At 39.0% G+C, this 27,674-nt stretch overlaps 1 protein-coding gene across 1 annotated transcript in view; it reads right to left on the reverse strand.

The window, feature by feature from the left end:
• fstl5 (follistatin-like 5) overlaps window positions 1–27,674 on the reverse strand; it is a 198,956-nt gene that overhangs the window by 144,355 nt on the left and 26,927 nt on the right. The window contains exons 2-3 of the mRNA XM_075481902.1: window positions 18,740–18,881; window positions 12,789–12,819 (exon numbers count right to left, since the gene is read on the reverse strand). Coding sequence (XP_075338017.1) covers window positions 12,789–12,819; window positions 18,740–18,881 — 173 coding nt within the window. The remainder of the gene's footprint in view (window positions 1–12,788; window positions 12,820–18,739; window positions 18,882–27,674) is intronic.

Raw genomic sequence — 27,674 nt, forward strand, 5'->3', positions numbered from 1 at the left:
TTCAGCATAATGTTCCTTACTATCATTACTGTGTTGACCTTCAGATGGAAAAAGAACCACTTCTATTGCCAAGCCTTCATCATTATCCACTGCAAGTAGTGTGGGTTCATGCAGATCACTGAGAATTATTGATGGTTCTCAATAACATTTGTCTCACTCCATTTGATTCCACACATTCAGGATATGGTTTGCCAAAGATTATGCATACCAACATCTAGGGACTCATTTATACACTGAAGATGAGTGTTAATCCTAATATTGTTGATCTTGCTAAGTGTGCAGCACATTACGCTTCCATTGGCAGATTTAATGGTTACCATGACAACCAATCAATCACTTCTCTTCTTTTTTTTCAACCTTGTCGTGTTACTTTCAGATAAGCAGTGAAACATTCTTGACTTGCATACTGCAAACACATACTGTAACAATATAAAGCAAAGTGGCTCGTAAATGTTATTCACTGTGCATAAACACTGCTGCAAAGCTAACAGCCAGAGAATTATACAATACATTATACAATTTAGTTGCTAAGACAACACCAAGTAAATTTAAAAATGTGGTAAAAGGGAACAAGAAATGGTAAGGCTGCAGGATTAGGTTTTATCTAATAATCATGAAACTTTAAAGGTGTTGAAATCAATAGGTGTAAAAAGCTAAATTAATCAAATTTCAGAGCACAAATACAAGACGACTCGTCAACAGACTTAATATGTATCAACTTTGGAGCGCTGGTCAGCCAAAATGTTGTTAAAATTAAAATTGTTAATCCAGGGTTAGGAGCAGAAGAGCTTGTAAATCCATCTGCAATTTAAATAAATATTTAAATAAAAAGTTCTCACAAGTAGTAGTTAATTAGATGTTTATGTCCACAAAGAAGACATCAGAGTCTAATTAGACCCAACTTGTATCTAAAACACCAGGCGAGTGTGATTAAAAACTAAGCAGGATGGATGACCACAATGGGATATATTGAACTATTCAAAGAACGAGCTAATTTAGTAGCTTTGGGTAAAATTAGTCAATGTTTCTAAAAACCCAGTTAATTACTCCATCATACGTCATTAGCAACTGCTTTTATTTAAAATTTCCCAAGACTATAGACCTTGCACTGGTAAAATTATAATTAAATATTAATAGAGCAATTTTTTGGGGGCCTTTTGAATTACTTAAGTAATTCAGCAGAGAATGGAAATCAGGACACTGATATGCGTTGAGTCATTTACTGCATGAGGTCATTATGTAATGTGAATGTGTCTGTTGAAAAAAAAAAAAAATGCACCTCTGGCTTGAATATATGATGCAGTAAAGATTAAGTGAGCTGAATGTGGACTTTATAAGCCCGTCTACCTGGTGGTGAAGACTGGCCTGCCCCACGTCCGCCCTGATGATCTGCCAGGCAACACAAACAGTGCACAGGAATGCCCCGTGGACAAAGTTTCTGCACTGTCTGAGCTCAAAGTAATCATCAAGGCAAATGTTCAGCTTTGACTAATTAACATATACATAATAGTGAGCTTTTCAAGTGTTATGTGAACCAAAATTAACTTTAAGTTAAGTCTTTTATGACATTTAAAAGAAAAAAATCTTTGCACAATGTTTATATTCAAGCATCATATTCACTTTCAAGAACTAGAAGTTTCTACAGTAAACATCTTAATGGTGGTGTAGTTTAGACTTTGGCATTTTTGTTTGTTCTTTGAAGTTGATGAATTCATCTAACAATGTAGGAAACTGAAAGACAGTCTTTGTCTTTTTTTTTTTTTTTTAACTCTCACACAGGCGAAAAGAATGCAGCCTCCCCTCTAATTTCATTAAGGCCTCTGAAACTAGAAATTATTCTGTGTGACTTTAGCCGCATCAGCAAATCAAATGGAGAAATTAATCACTTATCCTTATTTTACAGTTTCCAAATTCTGCAGAGAGAACCTAAACAACTAAATAATTAAATTAAACGGTTTCACCAACATCAAACACTATCGAACGCTCTGCTGGTCCCTCTCCTGAAGTAAGAAATCCTTTGAGGACATCAAATGAACCACCAAGTTGTCAACATAAAAAACATCCCAAGCATCTCACAATTAAAATCAATGCTCTCAGTTTAATCATCCAAGCTGAGACAAAAATTTACTAGTCAGATTTTAAAGCTTAATGAGCTAACACATAGAAAAAAATAAATGTTTTCTGTCAAAGCAAGTTTAAAGTTATTCAAATGCTACACTTCAGTCCCAAATGTTCAACTTGTTGCCATAATGGCATATAAATCATGGTTAATGGTCTGACATCCAAGGCAAAAAAATAAACACTGGTCTGTGCTACTACTATTAAAGTCAGATGATGATGGATTTATGAAGAAAAAAGTGAAAAACAGACCACCAAATATGACCTTTTTTTTTTTTATTCATCATTGCTGTCAGGTAACACCACTAAAAGACTCCCGTAATCGAAGGATTTGAACACCAATCCAGACAAAACGGGTAGAAAAGGGAATTTAAAAACACACACACACACGGCCCAATGCCTTTTGAAGTGAAGTGTGACCGTGAAAGGTATAGCCAGATTTCCCCCAGAGAAGGTCACAGTTGTTTCGTATAGTGTACAGTCACAACTGTCCTCTTAAGGCTTAGTGGGTCAAGGAGCATAAGTGCCCTTTAAAGCCAGACAGACAGTCCTCCGGGGATTCCAGAAGCAAATCCTAAAGGCTTTTTTCTTCTTTTTTTTAAACCCAGCAACTCGTATAAGTCTGACAGTTGCGCTTATAGGCTGACGCCTTACGCCTTCCTTCCCTGCCCATAAAAAACTGTGCTCCATTAATCTACAATTAATTGATTAGGGCTTACATCATGAAAGCTATTATAAATTGGCAAAGTGAGATGGAACAACAGGGAGTCTTTTAATAATTCTGTCTGAGAAAAGTGCAGCGCAACATACCGCTCCCTCGCTATAGCTGCGACGAGTTATTAAAGTGTAACCCAGTCCCAGGGGGTGGTGTGTAATTTTAGAATTAATATACAATTGAGAGCTTGGTGTTTGCAGCTTTTGAATTATTCAAATGTACTTCTGGTATGGGCTTGGATCTGGTGGGGTAAGCCAGTTGCCATGCATACAAATGAATACATAATGTCAGTATCTGAGAGAAAGGGAGATGACATAAATTAGGGGGACATAAACACTTAAAGTGGGCAAGAAAACAAGGTGTTCGCTCTTGTGCTGAGATCAAACCTCAAAGACCGTAACATACTAATGAGAAAAGACCAGAATGTCAAACTGTTAGTTAAGACTGTTCACAAAGTCCGTCTGTGGGGAAGTCTTACTTTGGTGGCCCACTTTATGTGTCTGGTTACCCACTAAAAATACACGGGTCGATAATTACCATCCAGGTATGAGCCTTGATTAATCAGCTGGCTTCCTGTAGGGTGAAGTCTGATGGGAGCTGGTGAAGCCCCACGTGTTCTACTACAGAATAACTTAATACATCCGTATCTATGAAGGTTGACACAGGTTTAACGAATCCCTTTTCTCCGAGTTCACAGACACATTAACAATGCCTTGTTAATTCCTGGCTGATTAGCCAGGTTGACGTGTGCCTTAAATTGGCAGACTTTAGGTCAAGGTGTGAACATCGTCCACTTGTCCAAGCTTTCAGGCAAGTGCGAAAAAAAAAAAAACACTTGAGCTCTGTTCCTCAGTCATATCACTCATCACAACTGGATCTACTTAATGCAGCAACTTGTTCTTCTGTACTGCTTTAAGTGTGCAGCCTATGTGAGGAAATCATCAATCAGCCATCACATTCTATAGTTTTTTGCAAGAAGCAAATCTTAATTATATTCTGTTGCAGAGTCTGTAGTCATTCATGACTGGTTTGAGATGCATCACAGAGTTGAGAAATATCCACAGGGCAAAAAATAAACACCCCTTTTGAATCAATAAACAAAAAATAAATGGTGAGGTTTGGTGACTGAGCCTCACCAAGCCAAAAAATAAAAAGCATTAAATCCCATTTGCTTTATCACTTATGAACATGTAACCACCTTCAGTAATATAAAAAGCCACCATTATAAATCAGCCTAATGTAGTCATACTGAGCAGCAGAAAACACATAGCCGGACACTTTTATAGAATTAACATAATTATAAGTAGCTATCAAGAAAGAGAGAAAAAAAAAGAAAAGAGATGCAGCTTGTAAAAAAAAAAATAAATAGTTCCGAGACAGGAGCTGCACAATTTTTCATACAATGTTTAATGCACTGAAAATCTGATGTTTTCTGTATTTCTCAGGATAATAAGTCGCAGCATTAACCTTGTTCTCATAAGAACTAACAGCTCTTTTACGTTGAACTACATTAAATGAAAGTGTTAAAATCTAAAGCCTACTAAACCAAACAAAGACCTTCTTTTTCAACTATCATACCTCAGAGACTGCAAAGAAACCACAATTTTAAGAACACCGCCAAGGAAGAAAGTATACTCTAACAAAGCTACATAATTAAAGTTAACATAATAAAATAACAGAGCACTTCAGAGACATGTAACTGGAGATTCATGCAAAACTTATACTGAAAAGTTCAGTGTACAATAAAACAATGCTGACAAACTTCTGATCAAAAAAACAAATATAAAAAAGATGGAGGAGGATTTTTTTTTTTTTACCTTAGTGATTTTAGGATGAAGTAACTAAAAAAAGTTTCATTTGGCATCTGGCACTGAACAGATGTGACCCAACAAACCTGATCAACGCATTTCAGAAAGCTGGAGATAAATGTGCCATTTCAAGACCTCCACAACATTTCATATTTAAACAAATACATTTTTGAAAATAAATAAATACCATTTGAGCTTCAGCCTGATGTGGATTTCATTTTTGAGAAGCATCACTAATCCAATTATTAGACTAGATGACTGTTATAACTTGAAGTGCACAAAACATACTTTAATTGACAAGCAGACACTGAAGGTTGTCGGGTTAGCAATAATGTTGACATTTCACCGTCTCTTATTTGCACAAGATACCACAACAAGTGAACCGTTTAAAGAGCTATCATATGCATATGTATATGAATATATATCGAATATACAAGCAGAATGGCAAAAATCATTAAAATTTCCATCAGGTTTGTCATATAGTTAAAAATCAAAGGAGTTAGTTTAGAAAATTTCATCTCACCATCAGCCTGAGGTCTTGTTACGGAGTGCATAACATGCTTAGTTAGTGTGACACACTCGCATTAGAGCAACCAGGAAAATGGCTGGCATTTGTTGGTCTTTAGCTTTTCTGTGCTGACATTCAGTTACCTCCCATCAAAAATATTTTTTTTATGATTTCTTTTCCCTGCTGAATGTATAAGAGTAATATCAATCCATCTATTTTTTAAATCACTCATCTTGTTAAAGGTTAAGAGGACCCTCCTGTCAAAGGCTGCGCCCCCCCTCTTTGCCCCCCTCCCCTCGAAATATTTATGGGTTAAAAACTATAACATGAATAAATAGCCTATACAAAAAATGAAGAGAGACACTTGTCTGACCTAGACAACATTAACAAGATTTTTTCTTCTCTTCTTGATTAGCTGGTTTGCACGTAGACGGCACGCTAGATTTGACGTTCACCTTAGCAGTGGTTGGTACGTGCATAGCGCCATAGCCGCTAGTGAGCGAGTATGTAGAGGGTAATGGACCGTTTCTCATACCAAAGAAACGAGTGAGAGTGGCGGCAATTATTGGATGCACAGACCTTCTAGCATTAGGGCGGAGGAGGAGAGGAGGACAGGAGAGGAGAGGAGAAGCAATAGGGAGTTTGCATAGGGACCATAGGGACAAGTCACAACCAAAGTTTGGGAAAGACAGAGTTGTCTCTACCAATATTTTAAATAATATTCTAATATGAATTTTTTTTTTACATAATGCATTAAATATAATATTTTTCACAAACTCATTCGTAGTATTGATTATTTGTAGAGAACTATTTTTCCGACGTGCCCTCTCGTCGCAATGTTCAGTATAACCTGCATTGCAATAAGGTTAGATATGCTGCCATTTGATTGGCTGAAGGGTCAGCACATGAAGGTATAAAGCCCTTCTCGTCACCGCTCCCGATGAGGAGACGCGCCGTGCGGCAGAGTTGCAGTAAAAATGCTGGATTGACGGTAAAATTTCAGATTTGCAGACAGGCTTGACGCCTCATGAAAGTAAATCTTCACATTAATATTTAGTTTAGCATCAACATTTTTGCCCGTGTTTCTGCTTTGTAAATAGGAAATGTTACCAAAAAAAAAAGAAAAGAGACATCAAAAGTTATTTCCCCACCCAGAGTAAGTAGTAGCTAACTACCCAAAATCAGATGTTTTTTTCTCTCCATTTTTGAATTATAATTAAAGTTGGTTCCATAAAGCCTAAATCTTGGCTATTCCTGTAATATTCAAACGTTTTCTATTAAGTTTGAAAAGTGTAATGCCTATAGTCATCACACAAGATCTACATTTTATTCATTGATGAATTATTTTGAAATACATTCAGGAAACTCAGAGATTCACTACAGATGTAGTGAAGGTTGTGGAAGCAGCATCAAGTATTTTCTTGTTCAGCATAATTCAGTGACTACTTTTTTTTTTTTTTTTTTCCCTGTGGGTTGGGGGTGGGGCTGCTGGGAAGTATCCCTACCAAAGCTAAGCCCTTAGGCTAGTGATGTTCTGATCAGCATTTTTTGGACCGATCACCGATCACCAAAATTATGATCTGCCCGATTGCCGATCACTGCCGATCACGGAAGGAATCGGACATTTCCATGCCTTTCATCTAGCAGAGAGTGCACCATTTATAGAAATGAAACCGCCAGAGGTAGCTGGGGACATGTAGAACAAGAATCTGGTGGAGTCGGCAGAGAACATTTTGATTTGGTTCTAAATGAAGTTTTCAAATCTGACTATGCAGAAATGAGTTTGATTCTGAATATGCTTCAATAATTTTGTTCTATCATTTTGTTTTAATCATTAAAAAGAATGTAGTAAAAAAAACAACCAAGTAATGACAGGTGTATGTATTCCAACAAATGAAAAATAAACTTCGATATAGATTTATGACTTTACGGGGTGCACTTGAATGCACCATAAATCCGCTCACACGCTTTACCGTACGACGCGATGTAAACGGGCACTCGATTTTCAAGTGTAGCTAGCGCGACCGTGCCTCTCCGAAGCGCAGATGGCGTGACCGCAGTAAGTTTCACATCTTTCTGACACACTTTGAAGAAATTCCAGACAGGAGAGGTCATGTTGTCGAGATGCACTGTAGAGGTTTTGCCTGTTCGGTTCTGTACACACGTCACGTACCACATTAGAAAGTGGTCGCTAGTAATTTACGTCACGTGATCAGTTTTTTGATCGGCATATTTTTCCGATCAGGCTATTTTTGGGCATTATCGGCCGATCATGATCGGCAGCTGATCGATCGGAGCATCACTACCTTACGCACTTGAGGAGAAGACAGGAGTGGAGAGTACAGTTCTCACAGTTACACCATTTTTTTAAATCCACAGATGTTCTCTGTGGTGGCTTTGAGTTTTATTGTTTGTTTGGGCTTGTTGTTTGGCATTTGTTCATTCATTAAATACAAGTTGTTAAATCTGCTTGTGGTGTCCTATGATAAACATTTAGTAACGTGCATTTCACAATATGTAGGGTTTTAGCCTGGGAACAGTAAATCTATATATATTATAGTATCATTTGTTGGTGTTTGTTGGGTCAGAATTCACTCGCACCTCCTATAAACAATCAGGTCGCCCCATTGCCCCCCCCAATAATAATTTTCTGGAGCCGCCGCTGGTTGGAGTTCACGTTATGTGAATGACTGAGCACCAACAGGTCAACAGTCTGTCACAGGACGAGGACTAAAACAGTCAAGCAAACACATTACACTACACATGGCTGAAAGCATTACACGCACAAGACAGAATACAGCCTTCCACGATCTACCATATGATCTTCATTAAGAATGTTTAGGCCAACACAACCATCCATTTATCTTCCACAGCAGCTCTTTTCTGCACCAGGAATACTTTGAACCCTTTAATAGGTATATTCTAAATCACTTAACTCTCTTAAGTTGCTTTTTGTGTCTTCTTTCATTTGGTCTTTCTAGATTTCAATTCAAAATGCAGATGGTGACAGTTTATAAAACTGAAGTTTTAAGGCTAAATTGGCCAGAGCTGCACAATAATAGGAGGTCTCCAATGTAGGCTACATGCTGATTTTTGAATTATTTATGATATCTGTACAGTTCTCTTGCCTTCTCGTTATCTGGGTTTGAAATGAGTTTTCTGAAAAGCGGCCAAAGTGAGACCTCCCCTCCTGGCTTACAGAACATAGCGCATTAAAGTGAATCACAGGAGACAGCTGGGGCCGCCCTTTATGGTAATGCACCCTCTACAATTACTGCTTCGACCTTCCCTGGTGAAGAAAAATGGGGAGATGTCCATTTAGCGCCCCTTTCAAACACTTAGTGGCAGACAAGTTGGGCAGCAGGACCACCTTTCGCTTGGCATTGACTCTTGTTCAGAGGAGACAGAGAAGACATTAGAAAGGTGACAGGTTGACAAATGAGACGCATCTGTCAACCAGCAAGATGCATTCATTTATTCACAATATCCAGGATCACACTAGCAGAAAAAACTGGTTAGAGATAATGATGCCAACAATAGCTGCAACTAACGGCCATCTGCCCTATAAATTCAACTATTTTGCAAACATTTTTAAACGTATACAAACAGGTCACTGTTTGCAACTACAGTATTCACACTTTCCCACCTTTCCGACTGTGTTCAGAAGGTGAAAGACTGTGGCCGTAAAGCACAGATAAAGCCTAATTTACCCATTGTTTCACAGTTGTTATAATCTTGTGAAATAAATAAATAAATAAGCACATCCGCATTTTTGGTATTTTTAGACAGTCAAAAGACTGCAGTACAGAGCTGCGACCCCTACATAATCAGATTTTATGTGAAAGTCCATATCTCCTGTCAGAGCCTGAATCTGAGAGCAGCACAAACATCTATAGTAAGACCGGGGAGGAGGAAAGAGACAGTGATCTGATTCGACCACTATGTTTTTATGGTCATTACACCCACAAGCTGTCATGTGCTTGTGTCTACACACACTCTGCCTGAAGGTTGCAGCCCTAATAGGTTCCCGAAACAGCAAAATAAGTATAAGAAACCCAAAAAACACAAGTGAAAGGAAGAGTGTTTCTACAGAAAAATGCATCACAACACACTTTCAGTGCATCCTACTCTTTGGTCTTCTTTTTCAGCTATTCCAGGTGAGATACTGAAGCATTCTCAAGCCTGGTGGGAGATATAAAATATAAAATCTCTTAAGTCTACCTCAGGGTCTCCTTCTAGTTGCATATAACCAAAGGACCACAATGAATCATTTATATACCATGTCCCGACTACACTGTAAAGAGTTAAGCTTTTTCTTTTTTAGTTTACTGGACCTTTACAGCAGAAAATGCTTTTGTAAGAGGAAACTTGAATCGCTACTACTTCGTTATTGAAAGATAAATATAGATATCTTACTCTTTCACTTTTCATTCACTGAGTAAATCATAAACAGCTCAACTCAATTTTAAAAAAAATTAAAAAATAAAAAATAAAAATCAGGCTGCAAATCAGATACAAAAACACACTGGAACAATAACTATACAGCATTGCTTGTGCTGGGGGTTCGGTGTTTGTTTAGTGCACTGCTTAAAAATTCAATCTTCAGTCCCATGAAATAAAACTTGCTGGCAAAAACTGGAAACAGTGGGTATCTGCTTCATCTGTCAAAGGTTTACTAAAAAACATGAAAAGCATGTTTAGATGCTGAGGTGTTGGCCTTGGTTGCTTCAAGGTCCAAAAGCTGTACAAGCCAATTCATGACTCATACATGTCGCAATAAAACATGGAGCTCTGGTATCTACTGAGCTCTACATGGTATAACTGAAAAATAGAAAAGACCACTACAGAGAATGGACATGATTCTCAAATTAGATTATTTTGTTCTGAGCAATAAACTGCTTGAAATACCACAGTGCCCTGCATACCTTTCTTAGAACGGAGCCTTTCGTCCCTTTCAATTTACATTAAAAATTGAACAAATAAACCTTTAAAATGAGATGTTTTCAAAGTTGCGGCAATAAGAAGCGAAATGGGTCCTGCATCTGAGGGCTGGCTAATAAGTGTTGAAAATATGTGGATAGTATGGTATGCTTCAGTGGTAATGTTCACAAGGTTTCTGCCTTAATGTAATATCATAAATACTAAACAAACGACAGAAAAGGCAGGCGTGAATTTTGCTCTGGTTAGAACCGTCTCATCCCAACTGTTGAATATTTTCACATATGAAACACATCATGTCCATGTTTTGCTTTAAATTAAAGGGAATACCCTTGAAAAAAATATTGAAAATATGTGTATCGATAAGCAGCATCAGTATCAATTAACAATCCAGTAGGAGATAAACGAGTGGCCTAGATTACCAACTACCTCACAGGCCGCCCACAGTATGTGAGGCTACAGAACATCGTGTCGGACACTATTGTGAGCAGCACAGGGGACTTCAGCTTCTGCTCACAGTCCTGCCACCTGCAGAAGTTTGCAGACGACTCTGCCATTATGGGCTGCATCCGCAGAGGCCAGGAGGCCGAGTACAGGAGTGTGGTGGACAGGTTTGTGGAGTGGTGTGCACTGTAACGAATTGCTGTATATTCACGGTGGATTTACAACAGTATCCGATTGTATTTGACAATAATTGTAAAATACTGTTGAATATTCATCCCTCACATGTAAATTAACAGTTAAATCAGTCATTTAACAATACCAGTAGATAACTGTAATTTAACAGCATAAAACAGTATTTGTAATGAATTGCTGTCCAAATCCAAAATACGTTATTATACTGTTAAATAAATTAGGGTAGATGCGCTGTAAAAGTACTAAAACACAGTTATCCTACCGTCATGTACTGTAATCCAAAAAACGGTATTATACTATTTGATAAATAACAGTAGTTGCACTGTAAAATAACAGTAAAATACTGGCGTCCCTGCTGCCAGTATTTTACAGGGAAATTCTTTACAGTGTGGGCTAAACCACCTGCAGCTCAACGTCACATAGATAAAGGAGTTGGTGGTGGACTTTAGGACACAGAGGACCCATCCGAACACCATCTCCATCAATGGAACAGAGGTAGACATTGTGGACGAGTATAAGTACCTGGGGTTCTGGTAGGACTCCAGTGTGGCGTGCAGAGGGAGAGAGGTGTTGTCCATGGTGGCAGAACCTCATCTCCATTCATTGTGGACGAGTATAAGTACCTGGGCATCCACATATTTACTCAGGAGACTCAGATCTTTCAACGTCTGCAGAACCATGCTGCAGATGTTCTATCACTCGGTGGTGTCCAGCGTGTGCTGGGGCAGCAGGCTACAGGGAGCTGACGCTAACAGAATCAACTGGAGTCGTTAGTGGAGGTGACAGAGAGGAGGATGCTGGGGAAACTGCTCAGAATCATGCACAACAGAATCCTCTGCACGGCACACTGGAGTCCTTCCAGAGCACCTTCAGCCGCAGACTGAGACCACCTAGGAGCACCACAGAACGCCACAGGAGGTCTTTTCTACCTGTGGCCATCAAACTATAAAACTCCTCCCCTTTCTGCAAGAATGAATAAGGACTGAGAATAATAACAACACTATTATGTTCAATGTTGCCTTTAACAATAATGGGTGATATGATGTTCATTCTCATGTGCACTTTTAGGTCACGTCATTTCATTTCATTTCATTATGTGCAATAGTATATTTAATATTCTTAAACCATGTGCAATACTACTTTCAACATCATGGGCTAAATTATTTTTACATCATCATGCGCAATATTAAATATTTTTGAATTTCCCCCACTGGGGGATGAATAAAGCATTTTTCTATTTTTTCTATTCTATATCAATCTCAGTACCACGGGCTATGTTAAGTTCAATATCATGTGCAATATATTTCTCCATTATGTCATGTTTTTATATAATGTGCAATATTTTCACTGTCGTGTGCAATACTATTTTCATACTTTTCATTATTATTTTCATGTATGATTACATATAATATCATGTGCTATCTTTACATTCATTATCCAGTGCAATACAACCTCTCAATAGCAGTGCCAACATTACTCTCCATGTAATTTGCCATTATTTTTGCTTTACTTTGTACTTAACAGATTTTACTTCTACTGGTATTCTATTAGGCACTGTTTATTTGCAAACTACTCATTAGGTAGTTATTTTTATACTTCATTTATTTGATGCTCTATTGTTGTTCTCTGTATATTGTTACTGTAGTTTTGGAGCCATCTGGCACAAGAATTTCCTTCGGAATTAATAAAGTTTTATCTTATCTTAAAATCCTGACAGACCATTTATGCATGTAGTGTAATCAGGATATGTCAAAGGGCAATATATGATTTTCTTTGATGATTTTTAATACATGTATGGACTCAAACAACATAATGGTGAGCTTAAAGGCATCCAGGAATTTAGCTAAACAAAGCACAACGATGGAGTGAGTGTGGTGTCACTTTAGCAGAGTGAAGGCTTATAGTCTCAGACTTAGAAAAGCACTGCTTTGATGCTCAAAAGGATTCTACAGAAAATGTGTTTAACCCACGCTGGGGCCTCAAAAACCAAAAAACTAAGATATGAACATGGTGGTTGCACACAGCATGTCAATAGGCAGGAAGTGAAAGTGAGGTGGGAACTCACCCTTTACTCTCAAGCTCTCAGGGATCCCATCCTAAAACAAAGAAAAAAGCAGAAGAGATTAAAGCTAAAATAAAGAAGATCACACTATAACCAACATGGCAGAAAGCGGTTTCCATTTAGATGAACCCATTAAATCCTTGATTCAGACATTTTATTCTATTGACTTTTCAATAGAAAGGACTACTATCAGGAATACTATTCCAAGTAGCTGCTTTCCACAAACCATGAATCTGAAAGATAGAAGCATAAATATTTGATTTCTCTACAGCGCAATCTCCATAGCTTATCATTGTAGGTTTTGTACAGTAAATTCAGGCCATCTTTCTACAAGTTCAAGCAGGGTGTTATTATGGAAAAGATGCATTATGTAACAGGTCTACAGTCAGTAATGAACAGCAGTCCCTGATGGCCAACAGAGAGCAGATTAACCACTTCATGGATTTTTACTCCAAATCTGCATGAAGTATGATATTTGCTCAAATTATTCTGAGTAAATTAATAGTAAATGTAAAACATGTAAGGCATTTAAGCTACTATCTGAGCATATCACTAGTCTTACATTAGTTTAGACTGAAACAATAATGCAGCTCACTTGCTTCTTGTTAAGTATACGCTGTATCTTTGACGTTCTCACATTTTCATTAAGACTCCACAGAGCCCAGACATATGCAAAACTCCTGTTCAAATGAAATCCTTATCACTGTCAAGAACGCCCACAAGAGCAATAATGTTGCATTAACAAGTTTTCAGTTCAATGTGGGAACTTCCGGTGTGAACCAAGCTGGTGTTAAATGTGCCTGTTGGTGTTTTAAATAAGCACTGCAGCTGGAAACAAATCACAATTACACCCTCCATCAGTTAGATTTCAAACACAATTAACATCTATTAAGATGCAACTGCATGAAAACTATGTTTTAAGATGTTTACATTTGGCAGAACACTGCAGGGCTACATGACAGATTATTTTCAATACAGGATAATCTCTTGATTATTGTAATCAAATAATCATGCTCATTTCAGCCAGACAGGGTCCTAAATAGCCAAACAAATGAATGTATGAATATGAAAAGGTTCAGAGACCACAGATGACTGATGAGTGACAACACACCTTTTAACCCTCAGGCGAAGTGAGACGACATCTAAAGCCTGTTGGATTCCTGCTCTGAGAGTTAATTATCTTCATAAAACATTTAATGGGAATCCGCCCATTGCTTGTTAAAGTATCTCAAACTGGCCGCTGCCTTTCTAAAAATCAACACAATACAACAAAGATAAACTATGTGATCTGGTAGAAAAGCTTTCTATGCTCATCGTCTCTTTGCTGTCTCACAAAACATTGCTGACCACAAACCCAAAAGGCACAAATCACAGAAAACACCTGTGGCACCCTGGCATTCATAGTGTGCCCCCACCACCACTTGAGAGGAGATGACATTTAGAAATGCACTACAGGTAGGAAAGATATCAAATGAGGTTCATTTGCATATGGCTGACAGTGGTCACACTTCATTTGAGTGATTTCCCCAGGGCCACTGGCATGTCTGTCTCTTATGCCCCGAGTCTCTGGGGACAGTGAAGCACCCAGCTGTACAACTAGTGCTTCATCTGCCCCCGTCACAGCTAGCTGGCTGACCGCCCACAACTTTCTCAGTCTGTCTCTTCTCAACTCCCCTGGCACCACCCTCCTCCTTGTTCACTCAGTCTTCTGCTTCAGATCTAACAAACCTTACTTCTTCACACCACCAACTTTTAAGAGCACCTTAACCTCTGTCATAAAACTGCAATTGCAACATACCTGTGTGACAACTGAGCCGTGTACAGTATCTACGACTGTGCCCTATCAGCAGGGCTGAATCTGATGATGAGCCAAAAGTACAGGACAGGAAAAAAATGCCCTTATTTACTTCAATGTGACTCGTTCTTAGAGCGCTGAACAACGAAAGGGATGATCCTGCCTCCACCATCTAAGGGGGAAAAAAATGGCCTCTCTTTCTCCTCTATATGCAGCCTCCCCCCAATTCTGTACCACAGTGAAGTTAGTAACACCATCTTCATTACCTGCAGAGAACTACCTGCACCATTTCAGATCATTACTTATTTATTTAAAATCACTAGTAATTTATAGAAATGTATAGCCTTTATCCACTCCAAAATACCCCGACAAATAACAGTGTGCCGACGCTGTGACCTGGTCTCTTTTGAGCTGTTTAAGTAGTCCATGTTTAGCTTTGTTGTTATCAATTATATGATGGGATGGTGAGGCAAGCTGTCACACTGAAAAACACCTATCATTAAGAAAAAACATCTAAAAGTAAACAAGCCAAAGAGCAGAAAAAAATAACCACATAGCAGAGAGACTTTGAAAAATACACTTCAACTCGTAGACATCAGCATCTTATTACAGCAGACTGACTCTGTACAGCATCTGTTTTTTAGCTCATTTGGCAGATTTAGAGGAGCTGGTTACAGTGCCTCAGTCTCAAGCTGGCTGCAACTAAAAAGTGGACAGCTTATCAACATTAATGACAAGGGTTGGGACTAAAACTGACCAGCTAAGAGGGAAGAGAGTGGAAGCAATGCTGACAGTCACATTAAGGCTACAAATTGCACATTGCAAAAATCAAGCTGTCTCCTGCTACTCATTCTTGCTGTTTCTCCCATTCCCGGTCTCTTTATCTCAATCTAATTTGCCCACTGCCCCACTCTGTCTCTCTCTCTGCCTCTATGCTTATCCCCTGTTAATCTAGATTTGCCATGTGGCCAAGCCAGAGCTGGACAGATAGGGCTTTGCACAGTTGTCCTTGACACCATTTTGTTTGTCCTGACATAACAGCTTGATGTCAAAGAGACAAACTCTAAGACATTGCATTCGGCCCTCATTTCAAACAAGCAATGCTTTAGTACATATACACACACTAGTTAACCTCCTATTAAATGGAGATCTAAGGTTGTTGTGTGGCATTTTATTCAAGTTCTTAAAATTTCTGAGCCATAAAAACAAAAAAACACTTGCAGTGATATGCCCAGTAAAACCAATTATGATTAGCAGAGAGGATCAGTGTCCTCCACCTGACTCCATGTGGAGAATTTCACTGCGACTTTCTGAAACAACGCCAGGGGAATAAAGGGTCAAACATGTGACCAACTGTTTATGGCCGAACGACTCCTGGTGATTGAAATCTTACTGGAGAGGCTTATGAGGTTGTGTCCGATCCCATAACGCCCATCACATGCTGTCCTCCAAACCACAGGAACGGATTTACCACTAACGCCGCAAGTTAAAAACAAAGCACACTTTCCTGAATGGGAATTAGAGGAAATCAAGGTAGTTTGTACAAAGAGTTTTTTAAGTAACAATCGTGTTGCTGATAAGTCATTCAATGACTTATTTTAATCAAAATATGGTGCGAACAAGATATTCAATATTCATTATCAAGCTTACTTGTAAAAAGTATGAAATAATAACAGCCATATTGACAAGCAGATGACATAAGCTTGCCTGCAACAGAGGCATTCTCTGGGGCAACAAAAAGGGAGTGGCCATTATTTGGAAAAGGGCTGACAATGTGACGTTTTTCATCAAAGGGATTTACATTCCTGCAGGTTTGTTTGACAGGCAGCTAGATGAGCAAAGTTTACCTCTGTCCTCCTCTCACAAGACAAATCATAACACTATGCAGATGCTGTAATGACATCCCTCTGCAATGTAATCACAGTGGCAAGCACATTCATTTCATTCCACTGGAAAAGCAAATACATCATTTTGGTAGCTCCTCGTCACATTCCCACATGTAGACGTACATTAATTATCTAAGTCCCTCTGGTTCCACATCAGAACAAAGACAGACAACGTCAAAACTAATTATTTTCAATCTGAATTTACCATTACACTACATACCAGTCACTTTCAAAATGTTGTATTGCTTTGGTTAAAACTACTTTTAAAAAGGTATGTTTGCTTTTGATGGATGACAGGACACTTCAACTGAAAACATCCATCAAAAGACTCCATCTATAACCTTAAAAAGTTTTACCTGCGTTGCTGTACACAGGTAATGCAAATCAGTTCTGAAGTGACTGAGCGGTTTCCTTCTCATAAAGTCACAGCCACAGGAGCTGGCACGCAAATAAAGAGCCGAAAAAAAGAGGGAAAAGCACCATTTATCAGACCTCAGGCCGATCCACCAGCAACACAGTCCTGTTACTACCCAAAGCAGTCAACCTACCATAAGAAATGTAACAGTCTTGTGATATTTATGAGGGATGGAAGTTAAGATCAAATGATAAAAATGAATGTGATGAAGATGCGTGAGTGCACTGAGAGTTAAAATGCATTAAAGTTAAAAAAAATAATAATAATAATCAAGCAGTGAAAACTGATATATATATCATGATATAAGGAAAACAAACTGAACTCCAAACAATCATTTGATAGTTAGTTACAAATCTTTACAGCAAAGAGCAGCTAAGGTTCTCGTTTTGTTTTTTTTTATTTTCTTTCTTATTTTATCATTTAATCCAGCTCCACTTATTTATCTATTTTTGTATCTGTATGTTCCAAACTTCAAACCAAGATCTGTAACCTTTAGAGTAATGCTCCATCCCTGAAATCCTCAGCCAAACAGTGTTTACACAGGATAATCACATTACATCCTCCACAGACTTCAAACACTTTACAAGATGAAACTGTGAAACTCTATGAAACTTTTCTCTTCCTTACTTTGAATCAACCCAGGATATGTGGGTCCAGAGGAAGATATAAGCCGCATACTATACAATTGAGATTAGCTTAAAAAAAAAAAAAAAAAACATAATGGGATACTTTAGGACTGAAATCCAATACAATCCAGTCAGAGGTGGATGGAGAAATTGCTCTACTTCCTCTTGCTATAAAACATCACAATCTTACAGAATTGTCATTTATTATTGGCATCGTATTATAGGGCTCCAGTGCACTACAGTTTAAATCTGTTTACTTCTTTTACGTTCCATCTTCAGGACAGCTTTTGGTAAAAGGAAGCAGAATTCTGTGCAGCTGAAATGTGCATGTTTAGAAAGCATTTAGCTGAATAAATCTTGATTTAAAGGTCAAAATGTGCATGACCATTGAGTCAATTCAACATTTTTTCATCGCTCCAGCTCCTCACTTAACTCTGATACAGTCTAATGACGTTCCCACCATCTGTTCCCTCCGACTCCCTCTTCTTTTACCTTCCTCTCACCCCACCCATCCTTTTGCATCAGCATCTTCGCCTTTCATTCTATGCAGACTTTCCCTGAAGTACACTGAAACGAACGTTAAATGCAATAGTCTGCAGATTTTAGAACGGCTTAAATTAAAAGCAAACATGACAGAATTTTTATTTCATTATTGTCACAGATTATTTTTAACACAGATTGGAGAACAGAACTGCAAAAAGTGGCTTCTGGGAAATGTGTTCAGAAGGACCACAATCCAACCTGATACAACCTTCTGTTCTTAACTCCCCATCTGCAAAAACAGTTATTTTCCTTCTCACTCTGACTAATTGATTAGTGTGTGCTACCTAGGTATTTTAGAACCAAATCAAGAGTATGTTGAAAGTTGTGGACACACAAAAAAAAAAAAATAATTTGTTCTTTGAACTACAGCAACAGAGATTAATAAAAGCAGCAGCTTTTACTTAAAATGTTCAGCTAGAATGCCATGACAGGATCTTCCCTTCAGAGCACATCATCATCTTAGCTCAGCTGTGCATAACATTAATCTGATGCCTTTGAAATGACAGTCTCATGGCGCAGAGGGAGGGATAATGATTCATCAAGTATTTTTTCAGTGGGCAGAAAAACAACCACCACAGGAGAATCATCTGATATAGCAAGAAAGCCCCACTGTAATTAGCTTCATACTTGGCAAAAGCATATAGTCTTCTTGTTATGGACAGCAAATGAAAAAGGAAGGAAATCAATACCTTGTGTCGGAATCTCACGACCGGTCGATAGGGTGGTGACCCGAACCCCTCCTTGTTGTGTCCCCCGTTGGTGCCCAGCACAGCGAGGCCCAACAGAGAAACTGCAAACGACCACCATCTGGCTGTCTTCATTGGTGTTTTCCTGTCAAAAACCAAACAAGAACGGTGAGTGCTCTTCTACAACAGTCTTAAGGTTCAATACCGGTTGGCCAAGATGATTAATCAAGTGTTCAGTAATTAGTGTGGACAATGAGAACCGCAAAACTGTTACTGGTTTAAACTAAAGCTATCAATAAGTGCCCCACACTCGGCAAAGAGATTAGATCTCCTTTTGAATCAATTATGGGGAAATAGACGTCATGAGCAAATCAAGATAAGGAAGACAAAGAGCCAATATATTAAGGCAATTAAATTGAGGGCTAAGGATTAATTAAGCAGAGTGTCTCAGTCAAGTAACTGTGATGTAATGGAGAGATAAGATCTCCTTTATAGCCTTACAGAAATGCAGCCCTAATAAACACTGATCAGCTATAACATTATGACTACTGACAGGTAAACTGAGCAACACTTGTCATTTTGATCCAATGCAAAGTTCTGCTGGGAAAAAAAATGCATCATGGGACTCATGTGGATTTCACTTTAACACCTACCTAAACATTTCTGCAGACCAATCACTCCCCACAGTTATACAGTATGCCAACACCACACCCTTAATGAGCAACTTTCCGCAGAGGGACAGCAGTGAGCCTTGCAAAAAACAGCAGGGTTGAAAAGCATGTCAAAGAGCCCGAGGCGTTTCCTTGACCTCTAAACTCTTCAAATACCAATCTGATGGGATCTGATAGCATCTGTGGGAAGCAAGTCCAATACACAAAGATCCTCCCCACAACCCACAAGGCCAATAGGACACCTTCAGATGTTCTTTCACCACGACTGGTCAGAGCTCTTTTAGCAGGATGAGGAGAGCACACTCTTTAGCCGCTTTCGGACAGAGCCGTTCTAAGAACGCAGTTATCAGAACTGTCCTACTCAAATTTCGTTCTGATAACTGTACTTCCCCAGCGGAACTGTTTCAATCTGCATTCGCACATGAGTCGGGACCTGATAGGGACTGATGCGGCGCGCGCAGCCGTCTGCGTCAGTGACGTGTTACGTTAGCCGTTTAGCGCTACATTCAACAACAAAACAAAACCAAACCCGGTAAAAGTAAGGAGAGAAGAAAAAACACCACAAAGAAGCTAACATGGAGAGCTAGGAGGCCACCATGTTCTTGGTCTGCATGATGGTGATATTAATCATGGACGATCACATCCGGCGTCTAATATCGAGGCTGGAAGAGCTCACAGAGAGAGTCAGGAGACGAAGGATGGAGCGCAGGCGATACTTTTTCATTTCATGAAGGAAGAAAGGAGAGCAGAGCGCTGCAGACAAAGGAGACCAGTGTAAGTTTAACTTATTAAACACGCGCCGGTTTTGTCCGTGTTGTATTGTACTACATTTCAGCCATGATAGCATGACATGGGGCGTAGCTACCGACCACCACACACCCCCGTCAGATGCGTTCTATAGAACCATGAAAAGACCCGACCTCGGAGAAGGAGCTGAAATGGTTATAGGAACTAAGGGAGAAAGCCCCGAGTTCCTGTATGTCCGAACACGGGAGAAAACGGCCCCGCGGATTAAAAGGTTATTAGAACTGCCAAAGGTTCCTACAGTCCGAAAGCGGCTTATATAAGGCAGGTGGTCCTAATGTTATGGCTGATCAGTGTATATAACAGTGAGAATAACCACTTTTTCATCTCTACTATAACACTTTTTCAATTATTCATTATAGTATGCTGTGTGAGAATAAGTCTGACCTTTGCATGACATGAATTAAACAAAACAAGAGTTTATGGGGGAAATGACATGCCTGGTGAAAATGTCTTTCACAGAAACAACAATGTTTAAGCGAGTATATGCGGCACAGCATACAGTGTTCAAATAGTGTCTAACACACACAGACATAGAAACACATGCACATAAGTTGAACCAGCAATGCATTTTTTTTTTTTTATTTGTTTTTCCCAAATCAGCATTTGTGCCCCGAGTATTTCCTGCTGACCACAAAAATCTATGTCGGGGGAAGTCTATAAATTTGACTTGATTTGTAGATTTTCACAGGCAAACACTGAGCTGTACTTTCTCAAACCACAAGTGCCTGCTCGTCATCCTCCAATGGAGGGAGAGGACTGACAGCAGGATGGGGACCCTGCTTTCTTGCTCTTCTGGAGTGACACGGAGTCAGACAACAATAGCACTGCTGTGGCAGCCTTGTGAGCCACATGCTATTCACTGCAGGTCAGAAGGTTGCAACAGCAGAGCACCGTATCACTGTGATGTTATAGACAAACAATGAACATTCAAACTTTATTTTTCTGACCTAATGTGACTTGTATTGCCTTCAGGTTTTCACTGCTTTGAATCCATTTTCTTTTATTTAAAAAGAATTGATATCTTTGCCATGTAAATAATTTAATCAAATGCGTGTAGCATCTTAAAGGAGCGCATCCAAAGCTAAGCTGTGTGTATGCGTCTTCTTATCAAACCCAATCTTTAGTTATTTTTAAACCTCTAAAGACACTGGAATTTAAAAATCTATGATTTTTATTGTATCAAACTCTGAACAAACAAATAATACTCTTAAGCGAGGATACCAACCCCTTAAGTTCAAATTGCATAAACAAATATTTTTCATCCTTAATACAATAAACCAGCTTAACAAACAAGATATCTACAAATAAATTATAAGCAACAATTCTGTTTGTTAAAGCTTTGGGTTTGGATTCCTTCAGCCTCTTACTCCCATTTCCCTCGATGTAGCGAATCCAGAGGAAATCTGTAATGTGTCTTAATAATCCTGTGGGCACCAAATTTTTGTTCCAAAGAATAAATCTAGAAAGATCTTTTAAAAAAAAATTTGAAAAAGGCTAAACTATTGTTTAAGAGCTGCTAATGATCAACAGCCTTACGAACCACCTGCAGACATGAAGTCCTTTTGGACTACGGATAACTTAGAGTGCGATCATTTTCCATGTTGCTCGATGCAGGTAGGAACTCAGTTGGCAGATACTGCTGCACTTCTCTGCCTGCACAATGTTTTGCCCACACTAGGTGGATTACCATATCTGCCAGCACAATCAGTCAACTTCTAAAAAGCATCCCTGTGTTAAATGGGTTATTAATGGACCAACTTCTGCAGGATGCTGTGTTTGAGACAGAGACTTATGCGATTTTAAGTTCGGCTGCGGCATGCAGCACAGCTACTTGCAAATTTAACTCATCGCAATCTCACACAACTGCAACATAAGAAAGTTATTTTCCAGTTATTTCCTAGATAACTGAATCTCAAATAATCTTACTTAGTGCTCTGAACGGCTTCTAAACTGCCGACTACGCAAATAAGAGATACATTTCTAAAAAGTCTCTGAAATGGTCCTCATCAGTTGGCATCTGAACTGTTCCCCACTGCACCAAAAGTTGTGTTTCACTGGTCAATGATAGGTTAATTTCATGTCATTTGGTCTACTCCATTCATCTGTTGTTCCATCTGGCCATGCAAGTCGCTCGGCTGCTCACTGAGGGCCAATTGGAGTTAATTTGGGATGCTTTCCCAAAACCAAACCTATGGACAGAGGGAATAGAGTAGGAGTGCCAAAAGGGGAATTGTATTTCTACGGTAATTAATCCATGCCGAGTTGCAATAAGAAAAGCTAGAGTGGATCATTTCCTCACTACAACTTTAAAGAATCCATATATGAATAAATAACTTAAATGTCTTAAATATATTTTAAGTTGCAAGTCAACTAAATATAGACATTAAACAACAATACAGTAACATAGAGCTTTGTCAAATGTATCATTATTCGAAAAATAATGTTTGAGTCTTAAAAGGCAGAAATGCTTCACCGCCTCCTATTTTGTTTGGTTCTTTGAACATTACTAAAAAACATTACTAAAAATATACCTGCCGTTTGTTTTATGGGCAGCATGGGTATCACAGGGAGAGCACACTTCTTGTTTGAATCGTACCTCACTGGTCGGTCATTGAAAGTATCCTGGCTTTGCCACACTTCTGCAGCGCACCACCTCGCCACAGGGGTCCCCCAAGGTTCAGTACTGGGACCTCTTCTCTTTGCCATATACACCAACTGACTGGGCCAGATCATCTGATCACACGACTTCTCATACCAATGTTATGCTGACGATACCCTGCTCCATCTGCCATTCCCACCTGACGACCACATGGTCTCAGCACGAATCTCAGACTGTCTCTCTGAGACATCCATTTAAATCTTTCTAAAACTCAACTGCTCGTCTTCCCAGCCAAACCAACCATACACCACAGCATCTGCATCCAAACTGAATTCCTATCTCTTGCTCCATCAAAGGTAGCTAGAAACTTGGGTGTCATGATTGATGACCAACTAACCTTTAAAGATCATGTTGCCTCCGTTGCTCGATAATGCCGCTTCGCATTGCTAAACATAAGAAACTCACAGGATTGTTGTCTAGCAGTGCCTTCACCACGCTTAAGACAATCCAGCCTCTTTTCATGCAACGTTCCACGATGGTGGAATGACCTACCGAGCACTACCAGAACAGGGGCGTCCCTGTCCATCTACAAGAAACTCTTGAAGACCCAGCTCTTCAGAGAGCATCTCCTATCCTAGCACTTACCCTGTACTTCCCTACCCCCTCTACTGCACTTTAGATTTCTGTACTTCCCTCTATGCCTGCACTCTATCTCTACACTGTCACCTCTGACAGAGTCCGACTAGTGGTTTCCTTCTATGTAGCTTATTGTTAGCTTTGATGTTATATCCTCATTTGTAAGTCGCTTTGGATTAAAGTGTCTGCTAAAAGCATAAATATAACATTTATTTTCCTTCACTTTTCACCTTCTTTTGGGACCAGAAATATACAAAAACCTGAACCATTCACACACAGATCATCAGCTTTCTCTGCCATTTTGGAGCCATACTTTTCATGGCCAGTATCTGAATTCATAGGACAAAAATAAAACTGCTCCTACAAAGCTGCATGAATAACAGCAATTATTGCCTCGTTTAAAAGGTACTGGTCATAAAATCAAACAAAATTTCTTTTAGTCAGCTCAAATTAATATTTTGAATGTTTCTTTGTACAACATAATGTAGATTTTAAATAGAACTAGACAATAAAAAACTATCTTAGCTAATAATACAAAAAAAAAAAAACTAACCTGAATTATAGAAAAACAAGAAAAATAATAAATTTACAAACACAGAGAGAGAGAGAGGGTTGGAAGGACTCAAGATTTAAAGATCATCTGTAAAACATTTGGAGGCAGTGTGGTGACATGGGGAAGCGTGACTTTCAACGGCACAATATCACCGGTATTTATTGATAATGTGACAGCAGACAGAAGCACCCTGATGAATTCTGAAGCGTACAGGGACAAACCGTCTGCTCAGATTCTGCCACACTTCTCTAATCAGATGGACCCAAATGACAGAAAATACACTATAAAGGCAACTAAGGGGTTTAAGGTAAAGAAGCAAAACTTTCTGCACTGGTTTAGGTTTTAAAAATATCCTTGTTAGTGTGGACAGGATCTCAGTGATCTCACCTGATCAATGTCTGAAGGTAACGTCAACTGTTATCTTCTTGCATTAGGAGGAGAGATCATTTTCTGCTTTGCTCCAGTTTTAGCCTCTCCTCATTGGCTCCCTGTTAATTTATAAATAATATATAAAGTTCTTAATGATCAAGCTGCATTGTACCTCAAAGGCCTCATACTACAGTATTTTCCCAACTGAGCACTTCGCTCTCAGACTCCAGGCTTACTTGTGGTTCCTGAGTTTCTAAAAGTAGATTTTGAGGCAGAGACCTCAGATATCAGGTCCCTCACTTGTGGAACTAGTATGGGATTGGTAAGCAAACACACCGTCAACATTTAAGATTAGATTTAAAACTCTCCATTTTGATAAAGTATACGTTACGAATGGCTCAGGTGACCCTGAACCATTTCTCAGTTATGCTGCTCCGAGGCCTTGACAGTTGGTTTTGTGATTAACTTGCGTTTCTCTTTTTCCATTTGCAGCAGGTACCTCTGGCCTGGTGTTATGATGCTTGTTGACCTCCCCCTCTTTTCCTGTCCTCTCAACCACCCAACCTGTCGAGGCAGATGGCCACCGTTCCCAAGTCTGATTCTGCTGGAGTTTTCTTTCTGTTAAAAGGGATTTTCTTCTCCACCGTTGCCTTCTGCATGCTCAGGAAAGGAGATGAAAGTGAGGAGAAGATTAGATGCAATCCGTTGGTGTCCTTAGCCAGGCACATTTTTATTAATTGGCATTATATTGATTGGAGTAAATTGGATTTTAACTAATTTGAATATATTTTATCTTACTGGATTGAATTGGACTGCATCTTTAAAGTGCCTTGAGAGGAATGTGAAATGGCGCTATATAAGTACAACTGAATCAGCAAGTACAGAGCATGAGCCAGTTTGTGTAAATACTGCAAGTCCTGAGTATTATTTGATTTGAAGGCACAGGAGACACAAACAGCCCAGAAGTTTTCCCTGAAGCCACCACGGGACACCATCATATCTTTGACTTGTGGTTTTAAATCCCCCAGAGAACGCCTAAGCTTTGGAATTGACTTTCAAATGAGGACTACCTATTTCCCACTATGTACACAATGAATCACGTCTTGACAAGCTCACAGCTGCCCTTCCCCACCACCCCATCCATTTCATTCAGCTGATTTTTTTACCATTCACTGCACTGGGCAAGCTAACAACAGTAACATCCACTCAGCCTCTCTTATTTAACGTGTGTGTATGACACATTGACTATGCAACACAGGAAATTAGCTGCGTCTGAATTATCACACTGTAATTACAGAGAAAGGGAAAAAAAACAAATAATCAAGCCTGTTTTGTCAGACAAATTCTGAAAGATAAGAATACTTAGTTTAAGTGATTAAGTATTCCTACTTTAAAACAAGCCATATGTTCTGCCTAAATTATGCAAGATTTCTAGCCAAAAGAGCTTTACTCAGAACCTCTCCCAGCATGCCCACTATAAGTCAGCTTAGACTACTTCTGAGTTATTGTTAATATGTCTTCACTTCACAGCTTTCTAATTGCAGTCAGTTTGTCTAAAATATAATTAAACAAAGTCCTTGACAAATGAGAAATCCAGAATATGGTTGGTGGCCCGCTGGAGTTATTATTTGTCAGAGTTTCTTGGGAGAAAGTGCAATATGAGCGACAGCACCATTTGTGCATTAGAAACAACACCGAGAATGCTTAGTTTCAACAATAGGACCAAAATGCAGCATAAGATATTTAAACTTTTACAAAAAGAATAATGAAGCCTCTAACAGACTGAAATATTTTAGTAACCAACAAAGCAGCACGTCAACGGATGTCATATCTTTTAAGTGTATCCCAGTTTATGAAATAGAGAAAGTAATACTGTTTCCACATTAACTAATCTGTTATTCTTATGTCACAAAAGAAAAGGAAGAAACTGACAAAAAAAAGTTTAATTCAGAAATGATTACCAAAACCAATCATTGCTGCATAGACAATTCTCTCCAAACCAAGACGCTTTCTTTAAAATGCCCTTTTGTAAACTGTGTGTGAAAGCTGTCAAGGGTTGAAATGACAACTGAAGCGTCATTCATCATTTTCCTGTGGCAGCAGCTTCTCTCCCTTTTGGCAGGTGTATCCTATTTTTCTCCTTTCCATTCCAGATTCCAAGAAGGAAAAATAACCACTTTTTCATACTCTTGTTTATCCACTTTGCTGAGCAGGCATGCGTTTGTTTTTGGGGTTTTTTCAGCAATAACCCTGATACATAGTCAGCAATTCATGCAAATTACAAGTAGGGAGAAGTCAAATAAAATCTGAGCCGAGCTGCTTACGAAAGCGTGGGAAGGGAGCATGTATATAACTTGTGAGAATTGCACAGTCTTTGTTGGACTTAACTTACTAGAATATAATTTGACGTTAAAAATCAAGTGATTTCTTGTCTGTTTATTTTGTTAGAGAGAGAAAAAAGCATGTCTGTTTAAAGACAACATCAGCTTCATCTTAGAATAAAGCTGCAGACCCATTAGCCTAAACTACAATTCCATGCTAATTTCCCTACAGTTTTTTGGAGGCTCAACTACAAACAAGATGGGTTCAACTATAAGTATGCATAGAAATTATGGAAGGCGTTGAAGACATGAAGATTTTACACTACATTAAATTAGCAGACGCTTTAATTCAAAGCAAAGGAACACGTTGGGGGAGGCAATGTGGGGTTCAGTATATTTGCCCAAGGATACTTCAGCATGTGTACTGAAACAGTTGTGATGGAGCCAGGGACCTTTTGATAGAAGGAGAAGCACTGTACTCCCTGAGCTACAGCCAACTCCACAGACCGCATTGTTTTTATCTTCCAAGACAACATGGGAGAAGCTGACCTACCGCTGCTTTAACTTTTGTTTCTTAAAGACTTGGTAATAACAAACTGCTTGAGGCAGCGACAGCCAAGAAACTCCTGAATTCTGCAACATGCAATTAGTTTTTTTTTTTTTATTGTTTGGAGGCTTTGAAGAGAGCATAGATGGATATAAAAGTTTCAGTTAACCATCTGAGAGGGCCGTCTCACAGCATGACGGTGAAAGTATCTGAACTATAACGCACACTTTAACTGAAATTCTTAGGCAGACCTTTTATACAGTAAAACATGTTTTGCTGCTTTTGTGTTCATTGCCGTGCTTATTCAAACTGGGGTCAATCTATTTTTAGCAATCATGAATATAATCCTCATATTCATCCACACGAAACCCAAATAGTATGATCATTGTGATTTGAGTGACAGTGACTGAGCCTCAGTGAGTGGACTTAGTAGGA

This window comes from Odontesthes bonariensis, chromosome 13 (genome assembly GCF_027942865.1).
Source record: "Odontesthes bonariensis isolate fOdoBon6 chromosome 13, fOdoBon6.hap1, whole genome shotgun sequence".
NCBI classification, from domain to species: domain Eukaryota; kingdom Metazoa; phylum Chordata; class Actinopteri; order Atheriniformes; family Atherinopsidae; genus Odontesthes; species Odontesthes bonariensis.